Here is a 23978-nt window from a genome sequence, read left to right on the forward strand (position 1 = left end):
GCAGTGAAAATATTTCCCCATACTCCCCTTTTCTTATCTACTCCCTAACCTCCTTTTTTAAATGCACCCCTAACGGGCTCCCAAAGCACCCGTAACTTCGCTCCGTGCCCTAGCATCCAAACGCACAACCTCATCATCCTTTTCCACGTCCTCGCTAACCAACGCCACGGCCGCCGCGCCATCCGCCTGACCCGCAACGACCGCCGGCACAACCTCCTAAGTCTCTACCTCGCGCACCGATACCACCGGCAGCCACCCCGATCGTGGGACCCACCCACGCCCCCCGCCCGGGACCCAGGCCCGCTTCGACCTGACCGCTCAGCCGACAATCCCTGCAACACCCCTAGCAGCTGCCCCCAAAACTCCGCCCCAGGTAACCCCGACTGACCGACCGCACTAAACCCCCGGCAAACCACTCCCCGCGGTGGAACCCCCGTCCCCGCTAACACTACCCACAACATTAAACATATTGGTTGTTCTCTCACCGGGCTGCCTCTGAACCGAATCCGGAGCAGCCGTACCACGAACATCCTGCTGCCTTCCATCCGTCCTGCCGCCTCCTCCGGTCCTTCTTCCTCGCCCGAATAAGAAGAGCTGCTGAAGTCCGCTGGGGGGACCAGCGAGGGGACAGCCCGCACCTTGCGGCCGTCAACCCCCACGGTCACCGCACCCTGCTCCTCCGTGCACCTCCTGTTTGTCCTCTGTTTCATGCCGCGGCGCGGCGTCCTGCCGCCATCCTTCTTTGCTGCCCCCTCCTGCTGCACCGCTGTAATCTCTGTAGCTCCTGGTGGTCCCCCTCCCTGCCGACTGCAGGAAGGCCGTGCCTCTCCGTCCGGATGCCAGGAACACCCCCCAGCCTGATCCCTGCTGGGAGGTACCGTAATAACAGAACGCTGCAAGGGCCCTGCCGACCGCCTGACCCTGCCACCAGCCCCCTCCGACTACCACTCCGATCCGTGCCGCCCCTCCATCCATGCTCTCTCCCCTGCCGTCTGCAGGGAGTCTCCCCGTCCGCTCTGTGGTGCCGGGCGCCACCCCCAGCCCGTACCTCCCTGGGGGCTGCCGCTGCTCTGGTCCGTGGCCGTGCAGGCCGCAGACCGGAAGTAGGCCTCGCATAAGCTCCGCCCACCCCCGGCCCGCGGAATCTCCGACGAGGATTCCTCCCGGCGGCCGGAGACACGTCTGAAGGTGAGGTGCACTCCGCTGCCCCGGAGGGTCCCCGAAGGGGCTCCTAAATATGTCTTCTCCCCCCCCGACGGGGGAGTAGCGCTCCGGCGGTCGCGCCCGCCGAGCGCGCAGCGCAGGTCCGGGCGCAGGAGCAGAGAAGCCGCTCCAGCCCTGCAGACGCGTCCTCCCGATGTCCTCAGATGCCCCCCCCCCAGCTCCAGCACCGCCACCATTCTTCAGTCAGGGAGGCAGCAGCGCAGGGGGCACACGCTGTCTGTAGGTCAAAAGGGGCAGTGACCTCTGCACAGCCCCCTTTATACCCACACACCAACCCTCCCATATCTTGTCCCTCACCCAATCCCTTTTCCCGACTCTCCCACCAATCAGGCAGCCCCTATGTGCCTCCAACCTTAGCACTTAACTCTTTCCTACCCTAACCCTCCCGATCGTCATGGGCCTGTTCACCCCTATGGGGCTCTCTGGCCGTCTGAACGCACCGCGAGAGCGACGTTGACAAGACGAGATTCTCAACTCGACGACTTAAGCAAATCGCGCTGTGTAGGACGCCCAATTGAGAATATTGGACTCAAGTGATCATAGCAATGAGAAAAGCCCAAGTGGATAGTCAGGCTGGACTCACACAGAAGTCTCGTAGACAAAAGCCCAGGAGGAATCCACTTTACGAAATGCTTCTTTTTTGTGTTTTGGAGTATCTGACGTTTCCTCAAAGCAATTTTCCAACAAGACCCATCATCAATGTTGTGAGAGAGTCAAGAAGAGAAGACACCAAAGCCAACCCGCTGTCGAGAAAAGTCTACGATACATTATATAGAAACAACTTGTCAATCAATGAGGTGGAACTTACGGTTGATTCCGAACTTAGAATGTCGTCCGCACTTATTCAGTACGACCAGCATGATGAGAAGGAACAGGCAGGCGAAGACGGCCAGGCCCACGGCCACAGAAACCTGCTGGAAAACACAGACTATTTCATATTGCTAATCTTGTTCATCAGAGCTGCAATCAGTATTCGACTGGTGGTCACTTAAAACAGACACCCCTAACAGTCTCAACTGAGCTCCTCGGGGGCGAGGCTTTAGGGGACTTGTGGATTAAAGTTAGCCTTGACCATTGTATGGGAAATGCATGGCTAGTCATGACTTCCCCTGGTGATGGCAGCTAAGGTGACTTCATGAGACAATGCCTTTAAGCTCTACAGTGCCCTCCCTTACAGCACTTTCATCTTCAGATCTGCTAAACGTGTGTTTCTAGGGATCTCGGCGTGACCTCTCCTCCCCACATCACACAGCGCTACCATCACTCACATTTATTACTTAGTGGTTTCTGCTTTTGCCTCAGACCAGAATTTTTCTTTTTTTTAGAAGTTACCAACAAATTAACACACGGTTAGAAAAGCATCAATTACATCTTCAATTACGGCTGGGCGTGTAATAATACCGCTGTTTTAGAGTCTTGTGGTTCTACATGTCGGTAACTGGAGGTTAATGAGTACATGCAGCAACTTACCCCAAATGTGTTGTCCTCCACCGTCTCCACAGGGTTAACGTACGTGCTGTTTCCTCTGCCTGTTGTAGAGAGGTTGTATTAGTCACATTTAATTATTTGGACACCAATTAATACAGTTTTTATTAAAATTATTACATATTTCCTAATAGTCCTGAGTTACCTCCTGTACTATGCTCCAGAGCTGCACTCACTATTCTACTGGTGCAGTCACTGTGTACATACAATACATTACTGATCCTGAGTTACATCTTGTATTATCCTCCAGAGCTGCGCTCACTATTCTGCTGGTACTATCACTGTGTACATACATTACATTACTGATCCTGAGTTACATCTTGTATTATCCTCCAGAGCTGCACTCACTATTCTGCTGGTGCAGTCACTGTGTACATACATTACATTACTGATCCTGAGTTACATCTTGTATTATCCTCCAGAGCTGCACTCACTATTCTGCTGGTGCAGTCACTGTGTACATACATTACTTATCCTGATCATGAGTTATATCCTGTATTATCCTCCAGAGCTGCACTCACTATTCTGCTGGTGCAGTCACTGTGTACATTCATTACATTACTGATCCTGAGTTACCTCCTGTATTATCCTCCAGAGCTGCACTCACTATTCTGCTGGTGGAGTCATCTTTGCCTTACACCACACCCTCTTCTTGCTCAGCTACAGTCAGAACTAGGGCCAGGTATCCAGAGGAGCCATAGCCTATTCCTTATGGAGCACAGTATAACGCTGCAGGCTGTGTCTCGTCGTAGCCCTGGTGTCCTCCAGGCAGGATTGATTCTAGATTATGTTAATGCATTGCAGGACTAACGAAGAGGCCAATCTGTTCTATTCTTATTATATTAGCTGAAATCAGAAATGACAGTATCTATTTGATAATATAAGACAGGAACTTATCCTTTCCTTGGGATAAAGCAAAATGGATAGTTGGCCCCAGCCCTGGCAGCCCACCCCAGATCTGGCATAGAATGCTGGCAATTTAACGGGAACAAGAAAAGTCTGTCAGTTACATACCTATAGATCTGACTATAGAGCTCAGAGACTTACCAGATGGAGAAAGCGACACTGCAAATCAAAAAGAGAAAAAAAATCACTTTAAGATAAACGTAGCTAAACAGTATTAACACCTATGGACTTTTCTTACGCAGCAAAAATATTTTAAAGTGTTTTTTCTTATTTTTATAGATGATATTGTTGGATAGTGATTGTAGAAACAAGCACTTTTGCAATTTACTGCCTATTAAAATTTACAGCCGTTCTCGAGATATAAGCATTGTGTATGTTTTACTGTTTAATAGCGGTGGTCGGTCTCCATGGCAACGAGCTGTTAACAAAACAAAAATGTCAATATCTGAAGAACGGATAAAAATTTTAATATATTGTGAATTGCAAAGTTGCTTGAATTAACGAGAACTATCCAACAACATCATTTTTATAAAAACGGAAATACCCCTTTAAGTCAATATTACATTGCACCATTCATTCCTATGGAGAGGGAGAAGCCAACTCTCCAGCCGGTGATCAAGGAACTCTACCAGTCACAATTTTATGGAATATATAACCTTATTGCTCACCTGGAATGGGCTCCACTGGGTCGAAATCAAATGGATTATTCATGAAGATACTGTAGACGCTTTTTCTGTCTTCCCCGAGCCGGTTCCTCACCAGAAGTGTGTAATTACCGTTATTAACGTGCGTTGGGTTATTAAAGTACAAGCAGCCATGGATAAGGGTCCCATTTTCTCTGTACACAAGTGATTTTGTGAAAATGTAATCGTTCATGAGTAGAGTCTCCCCATTTAGCTGCCAGCTGATCTCCGGTGCGGGGTTCCCGTCTATTGTATACGGGATGCAGGAGTGATGTTGATGAATCACCTCGCCCAAGTCAATTATTACTGCCGGGACTGGGAAACCGAAAAGAAGAAGAGGGTCAAGTGGGGTAAACATCCTACTAAAACTGAAAAAGTAAACACAAAAAAGTCCAAAGGGGCATACACTATTAGTTTAGAGAGTAGCCTTAAATTTCATTCCCATTGACCATGCCAACGAAAGCCTTCACACCCAACTTGAAGAACTGTACATGATTTTGACCAGAAAGAGATGTCCTAGACCGGAGTCTACAATGTGAAGCTGATGTTTGGCCTTTTCGACTGATCATTAAAAATGCCCCAATTCTTTCATCTTGGCATTTACACACCCTTACTACAAAACTAAAATACTTCCAAATGGCTTCCGAAAAAGGATAAGTGTCCTAAGCATTGTGTGAAAATTGTGCTGGTCCACAAACGGTCAATTAGAGGGTGACGTTAGAGTAAAATCACTTCTTTGGATTATTTCCTACCACTATTGCATTAGGTTTTGCGTGGGTATTGGTTCTCTGAATTAATTAGTAGGGTTTTTTTCCAGTGAGTAAGATTTTTCTTCCCATAAGTCAGACTAAGAGGGGTCTGCCGGGAATGGATATTTTCTTCCATTCATCGTCTTACTCCTTAGAAGTATGTTGTCTAGTCTTAGTTTTGCTTAAGGTGTAACAGTCAGATCACCTTAAAGAGGGCCAAATCTGGATTTCTGGTGCCTACTTTTGGAGGTAGCTACCCTACAAATCAATGTTTGAGTCTATAAAGGCGCCTCATGATATTTAGCCAAAAGATAGTCTTCTAAAAAAAAAAAAAGGCAAATACATCCATCTGTAGACAGGGTTCTAGCTCCTCATCAGTGCAATACCTAGTGAGAAACCTAAGGGGTCAGATGTAGACTTATCGGGTGGCTACTTCCAATAGCTGGCCCTAGAGTTCTAGTGTCCTTTTGCCGGGATGAGGGCTAATTTGCAAAGCTTTTACACTGTGAGCACTAGACTATAAGTCTCTACCTTCAAATGGCTCCACAAGGACATCGGAACGTACTCAACCAACATAGATATACTACTACATAGTCAAAACAAGTACAAATTATCTACAAGAAGGCTCATGTCATTTTCTCAGCTGGTTTTGCCAAGCTTCAGACCAATGGACCAAAGTGGCATTACGGTTTAATGGTGCAGCCATTTGTAATATCTCTTGGCACATATGTATAGTTGATACATGCTTAGGCAAACCATATCACTGATCTATCCATCATCGTTGCTGGTCCTACTTATCACCCAATCTTGAGAAAGTAAAGCTTCTATGAGAAGTCTAAAATTCTAAAAGATGATTGCTTGACATCTTCCTTGAGAAGCCCACTCATCCAATAGACCATTTTTAGATGCAGTTATGGGTGGTGGTATCAAAAAAGCTTGTCCTCCATGTTGGTTCACGACCCTTCTCAAATTAGTCAATCAAAGGGTATGCTCACATGGTGAAGTTTTTTTATTTACGTGATGAGAATTTTCACCAAAGCCAAGGAGAATCGGCATTTCTACTTGTGCGAACATAGCCTTAACCAAATCACTTCTAGTTTTTTTCAGAAACACTGAACATAGCTTGAATGTGAACTTACAGTGGACATCAATCTGGACTGACTTTTTAGAGGGACCAGCCATGTTCTCTGCCCAGCAGCTGACGTCACGCATGTTGAAGCCAGAAGAGATGTTGAAAAGATGGAGGAAGATCTCAATATCTGGACCTTCAGATTGCTGCTGGGGAACATTGAGAAGAGTGCATAAGATGGTTTAGAAAAAAACTACAACATCATATTCATTTGTGATGCCTATCTTGAATCTCGAGAAACCATGACTAATATGACATTTTGTGTAATTCCTCAACATGGCCACATTTCTTAAACAGTCCCCTCCATTAACACATCATAAAGGATAAATAATTTGCCATGTATACCGTGGTTTTATACTGTGGATTCAGATCTGGTAAAATCCACTTGGCCTTTGGTGTGGGCTGACCGACTATATTACACTGAAGGGTCAGGTTGTCTCCATGAAGAACAGTTAGATTTTGCTCCGAAATGAAGACATCTGGACGATCTAAGAGTAAAAATATACATCACATTATAACGCTTGGCCATCACCTATCGATAGTCAACGTTCTTTTTGTGAACACCCATGCCTACCACAGTCAGTGATGTTGTCGTCTTCTATGAAAATCTCCACTCCGTATTTCCAACAACTTAATGATTGGTTTCCAAGATCTGCCCAACCTTCTTCTCTTCGAATCTGAATCCACCGCACTTCACAGGAGCACAGGAATGGGTTTTCAGTCAGGACTCTAATGAGGAACATTGAAGTTAAGACACCATCAATGGTTAATCTTCTCAAAAGACAACAAAGACAATGGTTAACCTTCTCAGAAGACATCGTTCGTGCCTACAGATGTGTCCATTATTACGTTTCTGAAAATGTAATCAAGAACTCTATTTTCTCATGATAGACATTGAATACATTGTCACAACATGCCCACAAAACCATCGACAGGCTACAATTCATGTCACAACCACTGGATAGCGTCACATAGACACCAAGAGCCCAAACATCTCCCAGCAACGTATCATGACAACAGGTGGTCATCCTGCACCAATCATCTTGGGATATATACGTATAAAAAGGAAAACTAAGGAGGACACATGTATGGGGTTATGAAATCCTCCAGCATAATATGTTGGGAGTTTATATTTAGAAAAGGTAGATTTCCCACAGATCATGGTTGTGTCATGGGTGACAGACAGTCATGTGGTTTCTGGCATTAGAAGGTCACATGAGGGGAGGAAGGGGGCAGGGAAAAATGGAATCCAGCACCAAAAATTATTTTTATATAAAAATAAAAAATTTAATGAGACATATAAGTTAAAAATATGAAAACTGCAAAAGTGGGGAAAGGGGTATCATAATATCCTTACGCGTTTCGGACAGGAGGTTAAAACATGTCCTTATTCATAGGTAAACAAAAAAGATCAATGCGGCAAGCTTTAATAGCTGATCATCAAGGTTGAAACATAGAAATGACGCAAAATAGGGAGGAGTAGAGAAAAAAAAAATCAAAAAACAGGTGTGAAAGAGTGAGAAGAGTAGGGGTGTTACTGAGTTAGATACCAATGCCAAAAATGTAGATTATATATGCCTGTACAAAAAATATATACATGTAAAGGGTTGTTTTAATAATATGTAGCGCCCTGGACAAGCCAGGACGTCACAGGTACTACAACAACACACCACGGCTAGGCACACCGAAGTCAAACAAAAATCCTTGTTGCCTCCCTCCAGGGGCTGATGTCCACACCAAGGGGTGGAGCCAGGCGGGTTGGCCCCACCCACCGAGGAGTTCACAGTCCTGGAGACGGGAAAAGGAAGGGAGTTTCAGTTTGGAGTTTGAAGAGGAGAGTGAAGTGGCAGTGGAGGAGACTGACCGTGTCTGGGTGCGTGGCCCGGGCACATACAGCAAGGTTGGCAGATGGTGGTGACTGTCTGCAGGAGAGGCTGATTGAAGTGAACCGTAAGGATTGGGGACGGGCGGTGGCCCGCCGGAACCGGATCGGGGAGCGAAGAGAAGCCAGCACCATTCGGCAGGGCCTACGGACCCCGACCAGGCTAGGAGTCGCCGTAAAACCGGTCAAATCCATTAGCGAAGGGAACCTCCGAGGTTTCCCAGCAGTCAAGACCCGATTGAAGGCAACAGCTCAAACCGTGAAGGGAAACACAGTCACCGCCAAGGCTACAGTTCCCAGGGCCAGAGCCTGCGGGCAAAAGGGGCTCCCTCAGCCTCCATCCAAGCTGGGGAGCGGGTTACCGGTGGGAAGCCATTGGAACCGTGAACATAACACATTTGCAGGGAAAGGCAGTCACCGCCAACCTACCGGGAGCACTACCGCAGCCATCTGTGGGACCCGTCCATCCAGCCGTTTGTTTTACCGGAGACTTTGCATTCATCATTGGCTGAGTGAGTACCACCGTGCCGTGCGGCACCGCGCTGCCCCCGCGACCCTGCACCTCACCAGGCCCCGTAACCCACCTGCCATCCCTCCCTCACCGGGCCCCGGGACAACCAACCCCCCTACCCACGGAGGGGAGAAAACAACATCCAAGCTGCTCCCTGTCACCGCTCCCGGGATCCCCGTCCAGAGCAGCGGTGGTGCCACAACCTCACCACAACCGTGGGTGGCGTCACGGACAATATCCCTAAATCAAACCGCCCCCTTTCACTCACGGGCGAGGAGCGTCGCTCGAGTCCCCGGGATCCGGCCCACCGCTCGAGCCACCGACCGAGCGAGCAGCAGCAGCAGCCGGACCCGAGCAGTGGGTGAGCGCAGCGCGCCCTCCCCGCCCGTGACAACTTGGCATCACGAACAGGATCTTACCGCTCTGCCGTCTGGTAGAGGTGCGCCTTGTGACCGCCGGAGGTGTCCGGCCGAAAATTTTGAGAAGCCGCCATTTTGGGCGCGAAAAGTCCCCGCTCGAGCGTCTTCCCGAGTAGTGGAGGCGCGAAAGCCGAAACCCCGCTCCTATAGAGGAGGAGCCGGAAAAAGACTAAGGGGGACGGATGGCGTCTGGCCGCATGTAGCCTGCGGTTATAAAAGCAGGGACGCCAGGACCCTGCGGCCATTCTGGGTTCCTGGAAAGCACCATGGCCGAGATGCACAGTCCAGCTAACGACTCCGTAGTCCCCGCGCCAGGCACCGCGGCGTGGGTGAAGAACCGGACCACCCCCCTGAGTAACCGTCTGCAGGCCCGCATGCAGCTCCTCCTGGAGGAGTGGGAGGCCGACATGGCGGACGTGGTGGCTGCTATGCGGAGACGCAAGGTGGAGGAAGATTTAGAGGAGCGGGTAAGAGACCCACGCCTCTGTATTCCCGAGGGATCGGCCACTGCGGCTAAGGGGCCCAGCCTGCACCCGCTCACCCTGCTGCCTCTCCCGCTACCCATGTTAGTCGCTGCCGCCCCGCCACTAGGCCCGCTACCCATCCCACCGGTAGCGGTACCCTGCCCGTCCGCCTGAGCGGACCGACCGGCTGCAGACGCATGGGGCCGCCTAGAACCAATCCTCTGGGAGCCGCCGAGGCCGCGACCCCTTAATGAAGATGTATCGGAGGCCCCGACAGGGATCGCGCCAGGTTCTGTGCCCGGGACTGTGGCGTGGATGCAGGCCAGAATAATTGAATTCAGCCAACGCCAGCAGGATCAAATATACCTCATGATGGAGCAGTGGACCAATTAGGTGGAAATGCTGGTTGCGACTGCCCCGATGTATGAGAAGGGAGCTGACGTGACGGAGCCGGCGAGTGACCCACGCCTCCATGTCCCACAAGGACCGGCCACCGCGGCTGGGGGGCCCGGTCCGGTGTCGGCCCTCATATCGTCCCTGCCATTGCCCATGGGGCGCATCAGTGTTAACCGACCTGACCTGCTGTCCCGTGCTACAACAGTAGAACCTGATGTGCTGAGTGCCGGAAACCCAGAGCCTGCGGCAGCTGGCGGCAACCCGCCTGGAGTAGGGACAGTTGATAATGACTCTGGCCCCGGCGCCGAGCCCACCTCCGAGTCCAAGAAGGCGAGTGAGCGTCTCCGCTATGAAGGAGAGCCAGTGGTTTTCTATAGCCCACGCACCGGTGGAAATGGATACCGGGCACCCCTCTCCCAGCAGGCCTGTCACTGCATGTTCGAAATGTTGGTAGCAGAGGATGAGGCCACCTCCGCAGAAGAGTCAGAGTAATGGCAGCGGAGCCCCGCTGCTGCAAGTTGTCCCCGTTGGGACCACCAGTGCCGTTAAAAGTTTTGAATGATAAGTAAATCAACAGAAGATGTCACCTGATTGGAACTTTGATTGAACCAGCCGTTGCCAGCAACTGGTCCCCGTAGGGACTTCCTGCAACCGTTGCGTAAGGGACTTCTTACGGACAAATCCGAGAACTGGCAGGGCAACCACAAACTAGTGGGATGTAAATAAAAATTGTTGGCTTGATACCGTTACCGCCTCCGGAGAGGCTGATTTGGGAGAATGGGCCTGGAGGAAAGGGATGGCCCAGGCCCGCCACTACCGAAACCGGTGGCTATCCTCCGGGGGTTCAGGGGTTCCCCATGGACGTGGGTCCCCTGAAAGAGACCGTACCCGCTCGGGCAGCCTGGTGATGGACTGGGGCAAGGGGTGCTGCCCACTTCTTAGGGGCAGCATCAGGGCCAGGTTGTTTGGGTGGAAGAAGAGCGGAAGCCGTTACCATTTGCAACGTTTAAGAACCGTACCTCCCGTTAAGGGAAGTTTATACAGCAATGCTTGTTTTAATATTTATGTGTTTTTATCCCCTTTTCTAGTTAACAAAAATAAAACCGGTGATGGACGGGCAGTCCGCGGACGGTCTGCATTTTACTAAGGGGGAATGTGGAGCCCTGGACAAGCCAGGACGTCACAGGTACTACAACAACACATCCCACACCCCGGCTAGGCACACCGAAGTCAAACAAAAATCCTTGTTGCCTCCCTCCAGGGGCTGATGTCCACACCAGGGGGTGGAGCCAGGCGGTTGGCCCCACCCACCGAGGAGTTCACAGTCCTGGAGGCGGGTAAAGGAAGGGAGTTTCAGTTTGGAGTTTGAGGAGGAGAGTGAAGTGGCAGTGGAGGAGACTGACCGTGTCCGGGTGCGTGGCCCGGGCACATACAGCAAGGTTGGCAGACGGTGGTGACCGTCTGCAGGAGAGGCTGACTGAAGTGAACCGTAAGGACCGGGGACGGGCCGTGGCCCGCCAATACCGGATCGGGGAGCGAAGAGAAGCCAGCACCATTCGGCAGGGCCTACGGACCCCGACCAGGCTAGGAGTCGCCGTAAAACCGGTCAAATCCGTTAGCGAAAGGAAACTCCGGGGTTTCCCAGCAGTCAAGACCCGATTGAAGGCAACAGCTCAAACCGTGAAGGGAAACACAGTCACCGCCAAGGCTACAGTTCCCAGGGCCAGAGCATGCGGGCAAAAGGGGTTCCCTCAGCCTCCATCCAAGCTGGGGAGCGGGTTACCGGTGGGAAGCCATTGGAACCGTGAACATAACACATTTGCAGGGAAAGGCAGTCACCGCCAACCTACCGGGAGAACTACCGCAGCCATCTGTGGGACCCGTCCATCCAGCCGTTTGTTTTACCGGAGACTTTGCATTCATCATTGGCTGAGTGAGTACCACTCGCTGCCCCCGCGACCCTGCACCTCACCAGGCCCCATAACCCGCCTGCCATCCCTCCCTCACCAGGCCCCGGGACAACCAACCCCCCTACCCACGGAGGGGAGAAAACAACATCCAAGCTGCTCCCTGTCACCGCTCCCGGGATCCCCGTCCAGAGCAGCGGTGGTGCCACAACCTCACCACAACCGTGGGTGGTGTCACGGACAATATCCCTAAACCAAACCACCCCTTTTCACTCACAGGCGAGGAGCGCCGCTCGAGTCCTCGGGATCCGGCCCACCACTCGAGCCACCGACCGAGCGAGCAGCAGCAGCAGCCGGACCCGAGCAGTGGGTGAGCGCAGCGCCCTCCCCGCCCGCGACAAATACATGTTGATATAAGATGTGAAAATGCCTGCATATATATATATATATATATATATATATATATATATATATATATATATATATATTATACAGTTAGGTCCAGAAATATTTGGACAGTGACACAAGTTTTGTTATTTTAGCTGTTTACAAAAACATGTTCAGAAATACAATTATATATATAATATGGGCTGAAAGTGCACACTCCCAGCTGCAATATGAGAGTTTTCACATCCAAATCGGAGAAAGGGTTTAGGAATCATAGCTCTGTAATGCATAGCCTCCTCTTTTTCAAGGGACCAAAAGTAATTGGACAAGGGACTCTAAGGGCTGCAATTAACTCTGAAGGCGTCTCCCTCGTTAACCTGTAATCAATGAAGTAGTTAAAAGGTCTGGGGTTGATTACAGGTGTGTGGTTTTGCATTTGGAATTTGTTGCTGTGACCAGACAACATGCGGTCTAAGGAACTCTCAATTGAGGTGAAGCAGAACATCCTGAGGCTGAAAAAAAAGAAAAAATCCATCAGAGAGATAGCAGACATGCTTGGAGTAGCAAAATCAACAGTGGGGTACATTCTGAGAAAAAAGGAATTGACTGGTGAGCTTGGGAACTCAAAAAGGCCTGGGCGTCCACGGATAACAACAGTGGTGGATGATCGCGGCATACTTTCTTTGGTGAAGAAGAACTCGTTCACAACATCAACTGAAGTCCAGAACACTCTCAGTGAAGTAGGTGTATCTGTCTCTAAGTCAACAGTAAAGAGAAGACTCCATGAAAGTAAATACAAAGGGTTCACATCTAGATGCAAACCATTCATCAATTCCAAAAATAGACAGGCCAGAGTTAAATTTGCTGAAAAACACCTCATGAAGCCAGCTCAGTTCTGCAAAAGTATTCTATGGACAGATGAGACAAAGATCAACCTGTACCAGAATGATGGGAAGAAAAAAGTTTGGAGAAGAAAGGGAACGGCACATGATCCAAGGCACACCACATCCTCTGTAAAACATGGTGGAGGCAACGTGATGACATGGGCATGCATGGCTTTCAATGGCACTGGGTCACTTGTGTTTACTGATGACATAACAGCAGACAAGAGTAGCCGGATGAATTCTGAAGTGTACCGGGATATACTTTCAGCCCAGATTCAGCCAAATGCCGCAAAGTTGATCGGACGGCGCTTCATAGTACAGATGGACAATGACCCCAAGCATACAGCCAAAGCTACCCAGGAGTTCATCAGTGCAAAAAAGTGGAACATTCTGCAATGGCCAAGTCAATCACCAGATCTTAACCCAATTGAGCATGCATTTCACTTGCTCAAATCCAGACTTAAGACGGAAAGACCCACAAACAAGCAAGACCTGAAGGCTGCGGCTGTAAAGGCCTGGCAAAGCATTAAGAAGGAGGAAACCCAGCGTTTGGTGATGTCCATGGGTTCCAGACTTAAGGCAGTGATTGCCTCCAAAGGATTCGCAACAAAATATTGAAAATAAAAATATTTTGTTTGGGTTTGGTTTATTTGTCCAATTACTTTTGACCTCCTAAAATGTGGAGTGTTTGTAAAGAAATGTGACAATTCCTACAATTTCTATCAGATATTTTTGTTCAAACCTTCAAATTAAACATTACAATCTGCACTTGAATTCTGTTGTAGAGGTTTCATTTCAAATCCAATGTGGTGGCATGCAGAGCCCAACTCGCGAAAATTGTGTCACTGTCCAAATATTTCTGGACCGAACTGTATATATATATATATATATAAAAGTATGTTAATAAAGAAAGACAATTGTTTATGTATATGTACCGTATTTTTCGCTTTATAAGACGCACTTTTGTTCCCCCAAATTTTGGGGGAAAGTAGGGGGTGCGTCTTATAAGCCGAATATACAGGGGGGGGTGTATATATATATATATATATATATATATATATACACATACATATACATATATATATATATATATATATATATATATATATATATATATATATATATATATATATATATATATATATATATACACACTGCAGGGTCCAGGGGAGGTGGGGGCGCTACTGGGGGCAGGTGAACGCTGCAGCAGCGTTTGACCTCCTGCTCCCGCTGATATAATATGCACGGCCGCTGTCCAGCTCCGGTGGTGCTGAAATCGCACCGCAGTGACGGGCTGGGGGAGCGGTGCATATTATATGTCTCTGCGCCCCCCTGTGATCGCACATGTCCCCCCTGTGTTAGATATGGCCCCCGTGCTGCTACTCATTCTAAAATAAAAAAGCTTTACTTACCCCCTCCAGCGTTTCTCCCCGGTGTCCCTGCTTCCACTGTGATCAGGCACGCAGAGATCTCAGTCTGCTGTGCCGATCACATGACCGGCTGAGAACCAGGAAGTAAGGAACAGAAGCACGGAGGGAGACAGGAGGGAGCTCAGCGCTGGAGGAGGTATGGAAAGAGTGTTTTATTTTACTATGGGCAGCAGCCTGGGGGCGATATTTAACACAGGGGGACTTGTGCGATCTATATAGGGGCCAAGGGCAGCACTATGGGGGCGATATCTAACACAGGGGGACTTGTGCGATCTATATAGGGGCCATGGGCAGCACTATGGGGGCGCTATCTAACACAGGGGGACTTGTGCGATCTATAGGGGCCATGGGCAGCACAGGGGAACGTGTGCTATATTCAATATGAGGGGGCCATATCCAGATTAAGGGGGGCTAATTTTAGGATGGGGGGCTATGAGGGACATTTACCCTATATGATTTGTTAGAGAGACACTGGCATTATAGGATGGACCCCATTTAACATTAAAAAAAAAATTCTCTTTTCCTTCACCAAATTTGGGGGTGCGTCTTATAATCAGGTGCGTCTTATAAAGCGAAAAATACGGTATATGTATATATATACATATATATATATATATATATATATATATATATATATATATATATATATATATACACACACATATAAAACATGTATATATGCATATATGATATTAGAAGGTCACAGCATTTGGCTGTGCAAAATCCTCTCTGACTGTCTATTGTTCCTGCTCTTAGTATTCATTGTAGTAGGTAGCTTTCCTGCTGGGTGTTCATCTCTTCCCCTTTAGGACCCAGCAGAGCTCTCCTTCCATCCAGCTACTGATTACCAGTATTCCCCATGTACTTAAATACTCCCATCTTCCCTGGACGTGTGCTAGTGATATTATTCGGTTCATTCAAGCTCTGCTTGCAAGCAGGTGGCTTGTACTCATCTGTGGTATCATTGCTGAAACTTTGCTGAAATTCTACCTCAGTCATCTGTGGCTAAGTGGTTCTTACATTTTCACCTGTATGTCCTTCTTGTGTCTTCCTTTGTGTTTAATTGGTTGACAAATAGCTCATCCCACCTGTTCCCTATATAGGGTCCAGCACCAAGGATACCTAGGCTCAGGTATCCTGCTCAGCACATAGGTGCGGAACCTAATTAGAGTGGTGAGGGACCCCAGGGACCAGCTGTAGGTTTGGTCAGGGGTCACCATCTTTTCCCTTACCTAGATGCAGGGGTCCCCTTTCCTTTTGTCATTCACTTGGTACTCCCCTGTACCTAGTATGACAGGTTTTCTTCTCTTTCCTGGAGCCCATGATGGTTCAGACAATTACTTCTTCATGCTAGCACCATGAATGGTATTGACTCTTATTTTGGATGTCTACATAGTAGGGGGTCTTAAAAGGGCTCTTAAAAATAAAAAGTAATACTGACCTTACTAATCTCCTTCCACTCCCATTTTGACAATCATGGGTCCCATCTAGTCTATCCTTCTTGGTTGTTGATGTTCACATAGTATAGCAAAAAGATTCGCAACACCTGGCTCAATGACTGTTCAGTGGCCACTAGAACAGAGTCCTGCAAACCTCCGTACCTAGAGCCACTTCTGATTAGTGGTTGGGCATGCGGGTAGCACTGTAAAGATGGCATAGCCCTAAGTCCAATAATCAGAAGAGGCACCCAGGATGCCAGCAAGTAGGAGGAGGTTCGAAGGGCTCTGATCCGGTGGCTATGGGCAATGTTGGATTATGGTCTTGAGAATATTTTTGCTTAATTCTGACACTTAGCCAATCACTGGCTGAAGCACTGACCCACCCTTAGTCACTGGTGGGCCAAGTGAGCATTTTCTGCAATTTGTGATGTGTTGAAACAAGACTAGAAAGAAGAGAACAGTGAAGGCCAGGTAAGCTAGACCTCTCCATCTTTATATCTTTTTTTATATTTAAAACATTCTTGTCCTCTTAAAAAATAATTTGAAAACTCCTCTGGAATATCCCTTTAAGGTAAAATGATGCCTTGAAATTGCAATTGCTATTAGTATGTGCTACAAGGGAGCGACAACAATGAAAACATGCAGTCTATAGATGGGTGTCACCGATAAGGCTGATAACCCGAGTCCTGTTTCAAGGATCTTTAAGGGGTTAAATGCCTTACAGGGTAGTCACCCATAGATGGCACTAGAAACACAGCATTCATTTTTTTCTTCTTCAAAGAAGAGGGATCTTAAATTCGTCATGTATTTTAAGCAATAGCTCGAAAGACGGTAGTAAGTCTGGTAAGAAGGAAAGTTGACCTACAGCTCTTGAAAAGGTAGACCATGAAACGTCTTCCAAGACACCGAGAACAGTGAATTCGATGACAGGTTACTGTTGAAAGAAGAAGAAAAATCATCAGCTTACACGAGACCTCCAAGCACATGTGTTCTGCTGTGACCAGAGAAAAGACGAGAGTTGTCAACGACCCAAGAATGAAGAAGGTTAAAGGGCGAAGAGTTGGGTTCATCAAGACACACGACTGCTTGTGTTGGGTCCAAAACTAAACCATCACCTCTTGATAGATGCCAGAGTTTACTCTACAAATCCCATCATGAGAGCTTCTACACCACAGGGGGTGAATACTTACGCAGCAGAATTTAAAAAAAAACTCTGACAATGACTAATTGAGAATCTGAAACTATTTATGAAGGAGAATAGCTCGTTATATGGTTTTTGTAGAATGTATACTTTAACTTCAAACCCAACTGCCCAATTTCAACTTGCTACATTTTTGTAATATTTTTCATTATTTTTCATTGCTATTTCTTTTAGTTCTTAAGTAGATTTTAGGATTTTTAGCCTTTTTTCCAGATAAGTGACGACAGATCTAAAAAAAAGTGGAAAAAGAAAACAAAACCCTGCACGCGCCTCCATTTGCAGGCAGCCCTGGGTAGTGTGGATGGATACATTTCAGCTCTCGTCAGGTCAATGATTGTCCTCAGGGGAGTAAAAATGAGCGCTCGCTGTCAGTCCCCACACTGAGTCCCCGCTGTACCCAGCTGCCGAGAGATTGTATTTTGCTGTAAGCATTGATTTCAGCAAACAAGACATCTGACTGGAATCACTTTTCACTGACACTTATGACTCTCAAGATGGGGTGCAACACCTGACAAAACAGCGCAATTAGAAAAAAATTAAAAACTGGAAAATTTTAATTATTATTTAATTTACTACTAAATATTGAATTACTTTTTTCTTATTATAATTTTTTTATATTTTATTTCTCTTTTTTTAGATTTTTGCATTCTTATTTTTTATTCTCAGGATTCCCTTTAAATTTTATAATAAAAATTTACATGAAACTAAAATGAAATTTTCTACCTATTATTTTTATAACATCTGTTTTCTATCAACAGCTGCCTGCAAAAAAATCGTTAAATAAAAAATAACAAATATAATATATACACACACACACATAGCTTCAAAAGGAACCTGAAGACCCACCTCTTCCGACAAGCCTACAACCTGCCGTAACACTCAGTCTGATGCAGCGCCGCATAATCATCTCTACCCTCACCTACTGTATCCTCACCTATCCCTTGTACACGGTGAGCCCTCGCGGGCAGGGACCTCTTTCCTCCTGTACCTGTCTGTGTCTTGTACTGTTTATGATTATTGTACTTTCCCTATTATGTATACCCCTTTCAGATGTAAAGCGCCATGGAATTGATGGCGCTATAATAATAATTTTATATATATATATATATATGTGTGTTTTGTATTAGATTCAAAAATTTATCTAAAAGCTGAGTTACAACATAATTTTTTTTAAATATTTAATTTAAATATATAACTATATATACTTTTTTTATATATTATTTTTTTAAAATAAGGAAAAATATATATTTAAAAAAATATGTAAAATAAATATATATATATATACACGGTATATATATAATTATTTTATATATTTTAATTAAATATTTTTTTAAAAAAAAAATATGTTGTAATTCAGATTTTAGATTAATTCCTGGGATTGTCAAAAGTGATTACTTTTAATAATAATTTTTAATTATTTTATATTATTAGTTTTAATCAAAGTCCAAAGTATAATTCTTTGGATAAAGAAAACAAAAATACGTTCAAAGAATATAAATTAGTGTGGGTTTTGGCACATAAAAAAAACAAAAGTTGAGATTTCTCTTTTTCCACTTTTTTTCATTTACAAAATATTTTTACGTTTTTTCACTTTAAATTTATGAAATTTTTTATTACAAAATTACAGAATAAAAGTATGAATTTTATTTTTTTGTGTATAATTATATTGATATTAGGATTGTCCTCAAACATATAAAGTACAAAAAAACCCTGCATTTTTTTATTTTTAGTTGAACTTTTATTAATAATAAAAATAAAAAATCAGAAAACAATTTGAACTGTTGTATTTCAGCTTTTCGGGATGGGAGGCCCTGCTGATTGATGATTGTAAAATATTGAGACTCCCCTCCTATGAGGAATACGATACCTACAATAACATTTGGCTTGGCAGAAGATCTACTTCACAGAAGCCTTTTGTTTGAGAAAAAAGGTGGAGAAAGCTGAAGTCGATAACTTTAGTGCGGTGTCCAGCAGAGATCTGACAGATCGGACATGGTGTTTATGTTCTCGTAATAATATTTTACGACCCTATTTTCCCAGTTTTAGGATTTATTTCATATTCAGGTTAACCCCATAATAGACTTTTTTGTAACCTTATCTTTATTGTGGCCTACGCACCCAGCTTTATCTGATCTTGACTTGTCGGAGAATGTTGACAAGGGACCTGTAGTTCTGGAGGAGAAGTTAGTAGGAACTAGCCTCTGTTCGGTTGACAACTACCATATTTCTCTTGACTACACCCGGTATACATGGGTGCTCGGCTTGTCTGAGTGGTCATGTGTTTTTAATGGGGATGTTCCCAATCTCCTCTGAAAACAAAAGGATCAGTCATCGAATTTCCAGCTTCCCGATATTTATGTCCACAACATTCTGAGTCATAAAGTTTCTATATATATCAAATGGTCGGTCAGTTTTGTCGAAATTGGTGGGTTCTGGCAACTTTTATTAAATGTGTATACAGAACTTTACTCCAGATCCAAATTGGTTGACTCCTCGTCCACCTCACTCTCTACTCAAACACATACCAGGCTCCTTCAACACCAGTAGGGAGACCAAGTCTCATCTGACTTCAGTACTACCCATTATGGTGCTTTATACCCAATTCTGCTTGTTTAACTATCAATCCCTTTAAAAGTTGGGGGCTCGTCTTGGATAAATGTTCAAGTAAGGAATTTTCTAATGTCTCTTCATGTTTGACAAATGATGCTTTGGGTGTGAGCATTTGAGAAGGAAAGGTGAGGAAAAAAGATGAATGACTATCCAAATAAGAGGGCCTTCTTCGACGGATTGCCTCTCAGTTTTCAAAAGATTGGGCTACAACTCTCTATTTCCATTTGCCTTAATAGGACAAATGGACTATAATTATCTTTTTTAGATACACCCTCAACAGTATCCAAAAGGTTAACGAGGCACTTAGGGTTAGCTGATTACTGGAATATATGTCAACCAACCAGCTAGTAAAAGATGATCATCTCCATGGGCCATCAATGAGTTCCTCTAAGGATAAAATGTAAAATTCATGCTCCACTACATTATTTTTGACTGAAACATCCCTTGAAGATCAATGTAAACCTCAAACATCTGGGTTCATTGATGTTCAATAATACGAACATAAAAAAGAAAGATTTTTTGGAGGTTGTGTTAGGATTTCTATGGCTGGAACAATGATGTACGACTCATCACACATGGGGACAAGGTAAATGAAGAGATGGAGGAAAGACATCAAATAAAAGTCTGTCTGGAAATCCTTACCACCCAATTCATTTAGGACCCATCATGTCAATAGAAAATGACAAAAGTATAAACAGTCACAAACAAAACCAACATCAACGCTCCGAAGGTCCTGTCCCGATAAAAAGCAGGTGGTGAAGGTTACAGACGTTCTAAAAAAGGTCCATCATCTGTGGCTGATTAGGATTTATGTTTAGATCTTGTCGTTGTTGTTTTTTTTTATTTGTGTTTTTTGCCTTCTTTGTGTGCTCATCGTCTTGCTATGTTTGATCTTCAGTTCCCGTTTTTGATGGTTTTGGCTACAGGCCACTAAACAGAGAACCTGGGGTCAAGGCAGCTCTGTTTTGAAGTGCACATCATGTCCTGAAGATATCAATGTCTTCTCTTAACACTTATACTACACGCAGCAAATCATATCTTCATATTTGGTCATTCTATTCCATATTGTCATTTTTCTAAGATCGTCTGACAAACTTCCTTAAAGGGGAAATCTGCTTTCGATACTGTAAAACCACTCTGAAAGACCAACTCTTTGAGAAGACTATCTCTGATATACAGAAGATTGTTTTGTTTTGTACTGGACCTAATTTCACTTATATGTGTCACAGATGTGTCACAGCCTGTCACAGAGGTGTTACAAAATCCCACAGATTGGCAGTATGTGTTGTTATCTGACAGTTCCATGATTCTGAAGCAGCGGACTCTATGACCCTAGAAAACTGAAGTTGCTAGGCTCTGACTTCCTTTATAAACCTCATTGTTTTGGGTGCGGTTTATAGTTGTTCCTGGCTGTGGTCTGCAGCGGTCGTCTCCACTTGTTGTTCCAGAGACTTCTGTGGTAGCTGCTCCTAAGATAAGTCTGACTTTTGCGATCTACCTTGGCTCAGGTAGTAGCATTTGTGTTTCCCTGTATTGTTTCCTTTTATCCCACTTAGTGTTAATGGGGTTGACAAGTGATCATACCCGCCATCCTTACTTAGGACCCAGAACAGGGTTTGCCTAGGGTGAGGTATCAAGCTCGTTGACAGGTGCGGAGCCTGTATAGGGTGAGTGAGGGTAGTAAAGATGATCTGCAGGTTGTTGTCAGGAGTCACCACGTCCCCCTTTCCCTAGCGATAGGGCATTCCCCTTCCCTTTATATTGTAGTATAGCTTCTATCCCCGGTCATGACAATATGTATATGTATTCTCCTTAATAGCACCTCCCTTATATATACAGCATTTCCCTTTAACAAAGCTTTGGTTTTGGTCAAAGTAGACCCTCATATAGTAACTTCATCTATTCTTAGCTGGTTGGTTGATCTATACCACAGTGATCAGCTATGATCTAAAGAGGAACCTGCCAACATTTTTTTCTGCAGCACACCCAGAGGACAAATTAAGTATTACAACATTAGTAAAGGAATCATTGGGCTGTCCATGTAATCCATTGAGTGAGATTTATGCTTTGAAGCCCCTAACACACTGGTAAATAGATGAGGGTCCTAAATAAGAGACCATCTTTTATTAATACATATGCATTAATAACTGGTAGGTGACAGTAATCCCATTGATCAGTTGTGATTGATAGAGCAGCCAGGTAAAAAGTGATGATTTTTCCTACAGCACCCCCACAGGAGAAATGTAGTATTTCACCATTAATATACCAATAATATTGGAATAAATGGACTGTCCAAGAAATGCATTCCAAGTTTGAGATATTCTTTCTAGACACTTACGAGGGCTTATGAGGGTCTTTAAGAGGAGACCTTGGGTATATGAAAATGGGATATCTAATGCCTTTAAAAAAATAATTAATGCTATGTCCCCATGTAAACCACATAAAAAAAATAGTTTCATCTATACCAGGAAGAATCGGCCTTATTCCAGGGGATGGGGCTAAATATGGTGCCAGGGGATGCAGAAGTGCCTACCTATGAAAAACATATTCCCATCAAACTTTAAAAAAAAAAAAATAAAGGGCTTTTTAGTTTTATTTAATTACTTATTCAAATCACCTCATCGGTGAGAACTCCATTAGTGGCGCAGTCCGTGCCAGCAACGCTCTCCTGCAATTAGGAACGCTCCAGGAGAACACTTAATAACTTTGCAGAACAACAAAACAAGTGCTTAATAAGCCGTATTATTAATGACGAGGCAAAAATCAGCCAAACAAAGCGCAAACCCTCTGAGAGCTCTCCAGGAGATCATCAGTGGTAGGAAGTCATATGGAAAACTGGGCATTTGGGAGTCTTAAATGATTTTACCTCCATAGACTCCTTCAAAAGTCTGCTCAGCTTAGCTCCAAAACTTGCCTACACCTGGTAAAGGTCCACTCCGGTAGCCTGAGACAGAACTGACACACCTTGAAATTCCTTAGTTTTCAGGTTGTCTTCTATGGACAGTTTCATTATTTAGATGTTTTTCCTGAAATGAAGCTGATTGCAGGTTGTCCTACTGCTGGAACCCACAATGACTGGGTGTAATGTGTGAAGGAACCCATATATAAGTATTTCCATCCCCTAAAGCTCCCCCCGCAGAAGAAATGAAGCATTAATCAGGAAAATCTTTGAAGTCCTCCAGACCTATAGTTCTTCCAAAAAGTGACCACGTTAAGTCAATGTCATAAGAAATCTCACGTGTTACATACCCCTTTGTATAAGTAAGGCACGATCCTAAAATTCAAAATCCCAAATTTTAAGGTCAACTGCCACACCCAAAATTAATCTATGTTTTGAAGATCGACTTATTCTATAAATTTTACAAATGCAATATACAACTTCCACTTACATATGAGTCATTCGAGGGTTCATGTCAAAAGCATCTTCGGAAATAAACTTCAACCCAGTGTTAGAAATGGTCCTGTTTGGAGAAAAGACATTGGGATATTCTTAAAGGAAATATATATGTATATATATATACATACACACACACACACACACACACACACACACACACACACACACACATACATACATACATACATACATACATACATACATACATACATAAACATTGCCACCTTTGTCTATAGGTCATGCCTGGTGCCCCATCTCAACTAGTTGCAAATTTGGTGGCTCTCTCAAATTTGGCCAGGAGAATGTGCGTGAAGGCTTTGAGCTTTTTCTAGACCCAAGTAAGTAGTAAAAAATAAAATAAAAAAAATAGTCACCTCACTTTGGAGGCTTAAGGCCACTTTACATGCTGCGATCTCGCTAGCATGCGTACCCGCCCCCATCGTTTGTGCGTCACTGGCAAATCGCTGCCCGTGGCGCACAAAATCGCGTGGACCCGTCACACTACTTACCTGCCTAGCGACGTCGCTGTAACCGGCGAACCGCCTCCTTTCTAAGGGGGCGGTTCGTTCGGCGTCACAGCGACGTCACTAAGCAGCCGCCCAATAGAAGCGGAGGGGCGGAGATGAGCGGGACGTAACATCCCGCCCACCTCCTTTCTTTCCGCATTGCCGGCGGCCGCAGGTAAAGTGAGGTTCCTCGTTCCTGCAGTGTCACATATAGCAATGTGTGCTACCGCAGGAACGATGAACAACATCGTACCTGCAGCAGCAACGATAATTGGGAATAGGGGAGGATGTCACCGATTAGTGATTTTGAATGTTTTTGCGACAATTCAAAATCGCTCATAGGTGTCACACGCAACGACATCGTTAACG

At 45.3% G+C, this 23978-nt stretch overlaps 1 protein-coding gene across 5 annotated transcripts in view; it reads right to left on the reverse strand.

Moving 5' to 3' along the window:
• The window catches only part of NTRK1 (neurotrophic receptor tyrosine kinase 1), a 133944-nt gene that overhangs the window by 43049 nt on the left and 66917 nt on the right, over positions 1–23978 (reverse strand). For 2 of the 5 annotated variants that reach the window (XM_075330579.1, XM_075330584.1), the window contains exons 3-11: positions 23096–23167; positions 16761–16829; positions 6751–6905; positions 6522–6664; positions 6187–6325; positions 4284–4613; positions 3757–3774; positions 2695–2753; positions 2033–2138 (exon numbers count right to left, since the gene is read on the reverse strand). In XM_075330579.1, the coding sequence (XP_075186694.1) occupies positions 2033–2138; positions 2695–2753; positions 3757–3774; positions 4284–4613; positions 6187–6325; positions 6522–6664; positions 6751–6905; positions 16761–16829; positions 23096–23167 (1091 nt within the window). The remainder of the gene's footprint in view (positions 1–2032; positions 2139–2694; positions 2754–3756; positions 3775–4283; positions 4614–6186; positions 6326–6521; positions 6665–6750; positions 6906–16760; positions 16830–23095; positions 23168–23978) is intronic. The other 3 variants (XM_075330583.1, XM_075330582.1, XM_075330581.1) reach the window with 3 other exon arrangements.

This window comes from Anomaloglossus baeobatrachus, chromosome 12, assembly GCF_048569485.1.
Source record: "Anomaloglossus baeobatrachus isolate aAnoBae1 chromosome 12, aAnoBae1.hap1, whole genome shotgun sequence".
Classification (NCBI taxonomy): domain Eukaryota; kingdom Metazoa; phylum Chordata; class Amphibia; order Anura; family Aromobatidae; genus Anomaloglossus; species Anomaloglossus baeobatrachus.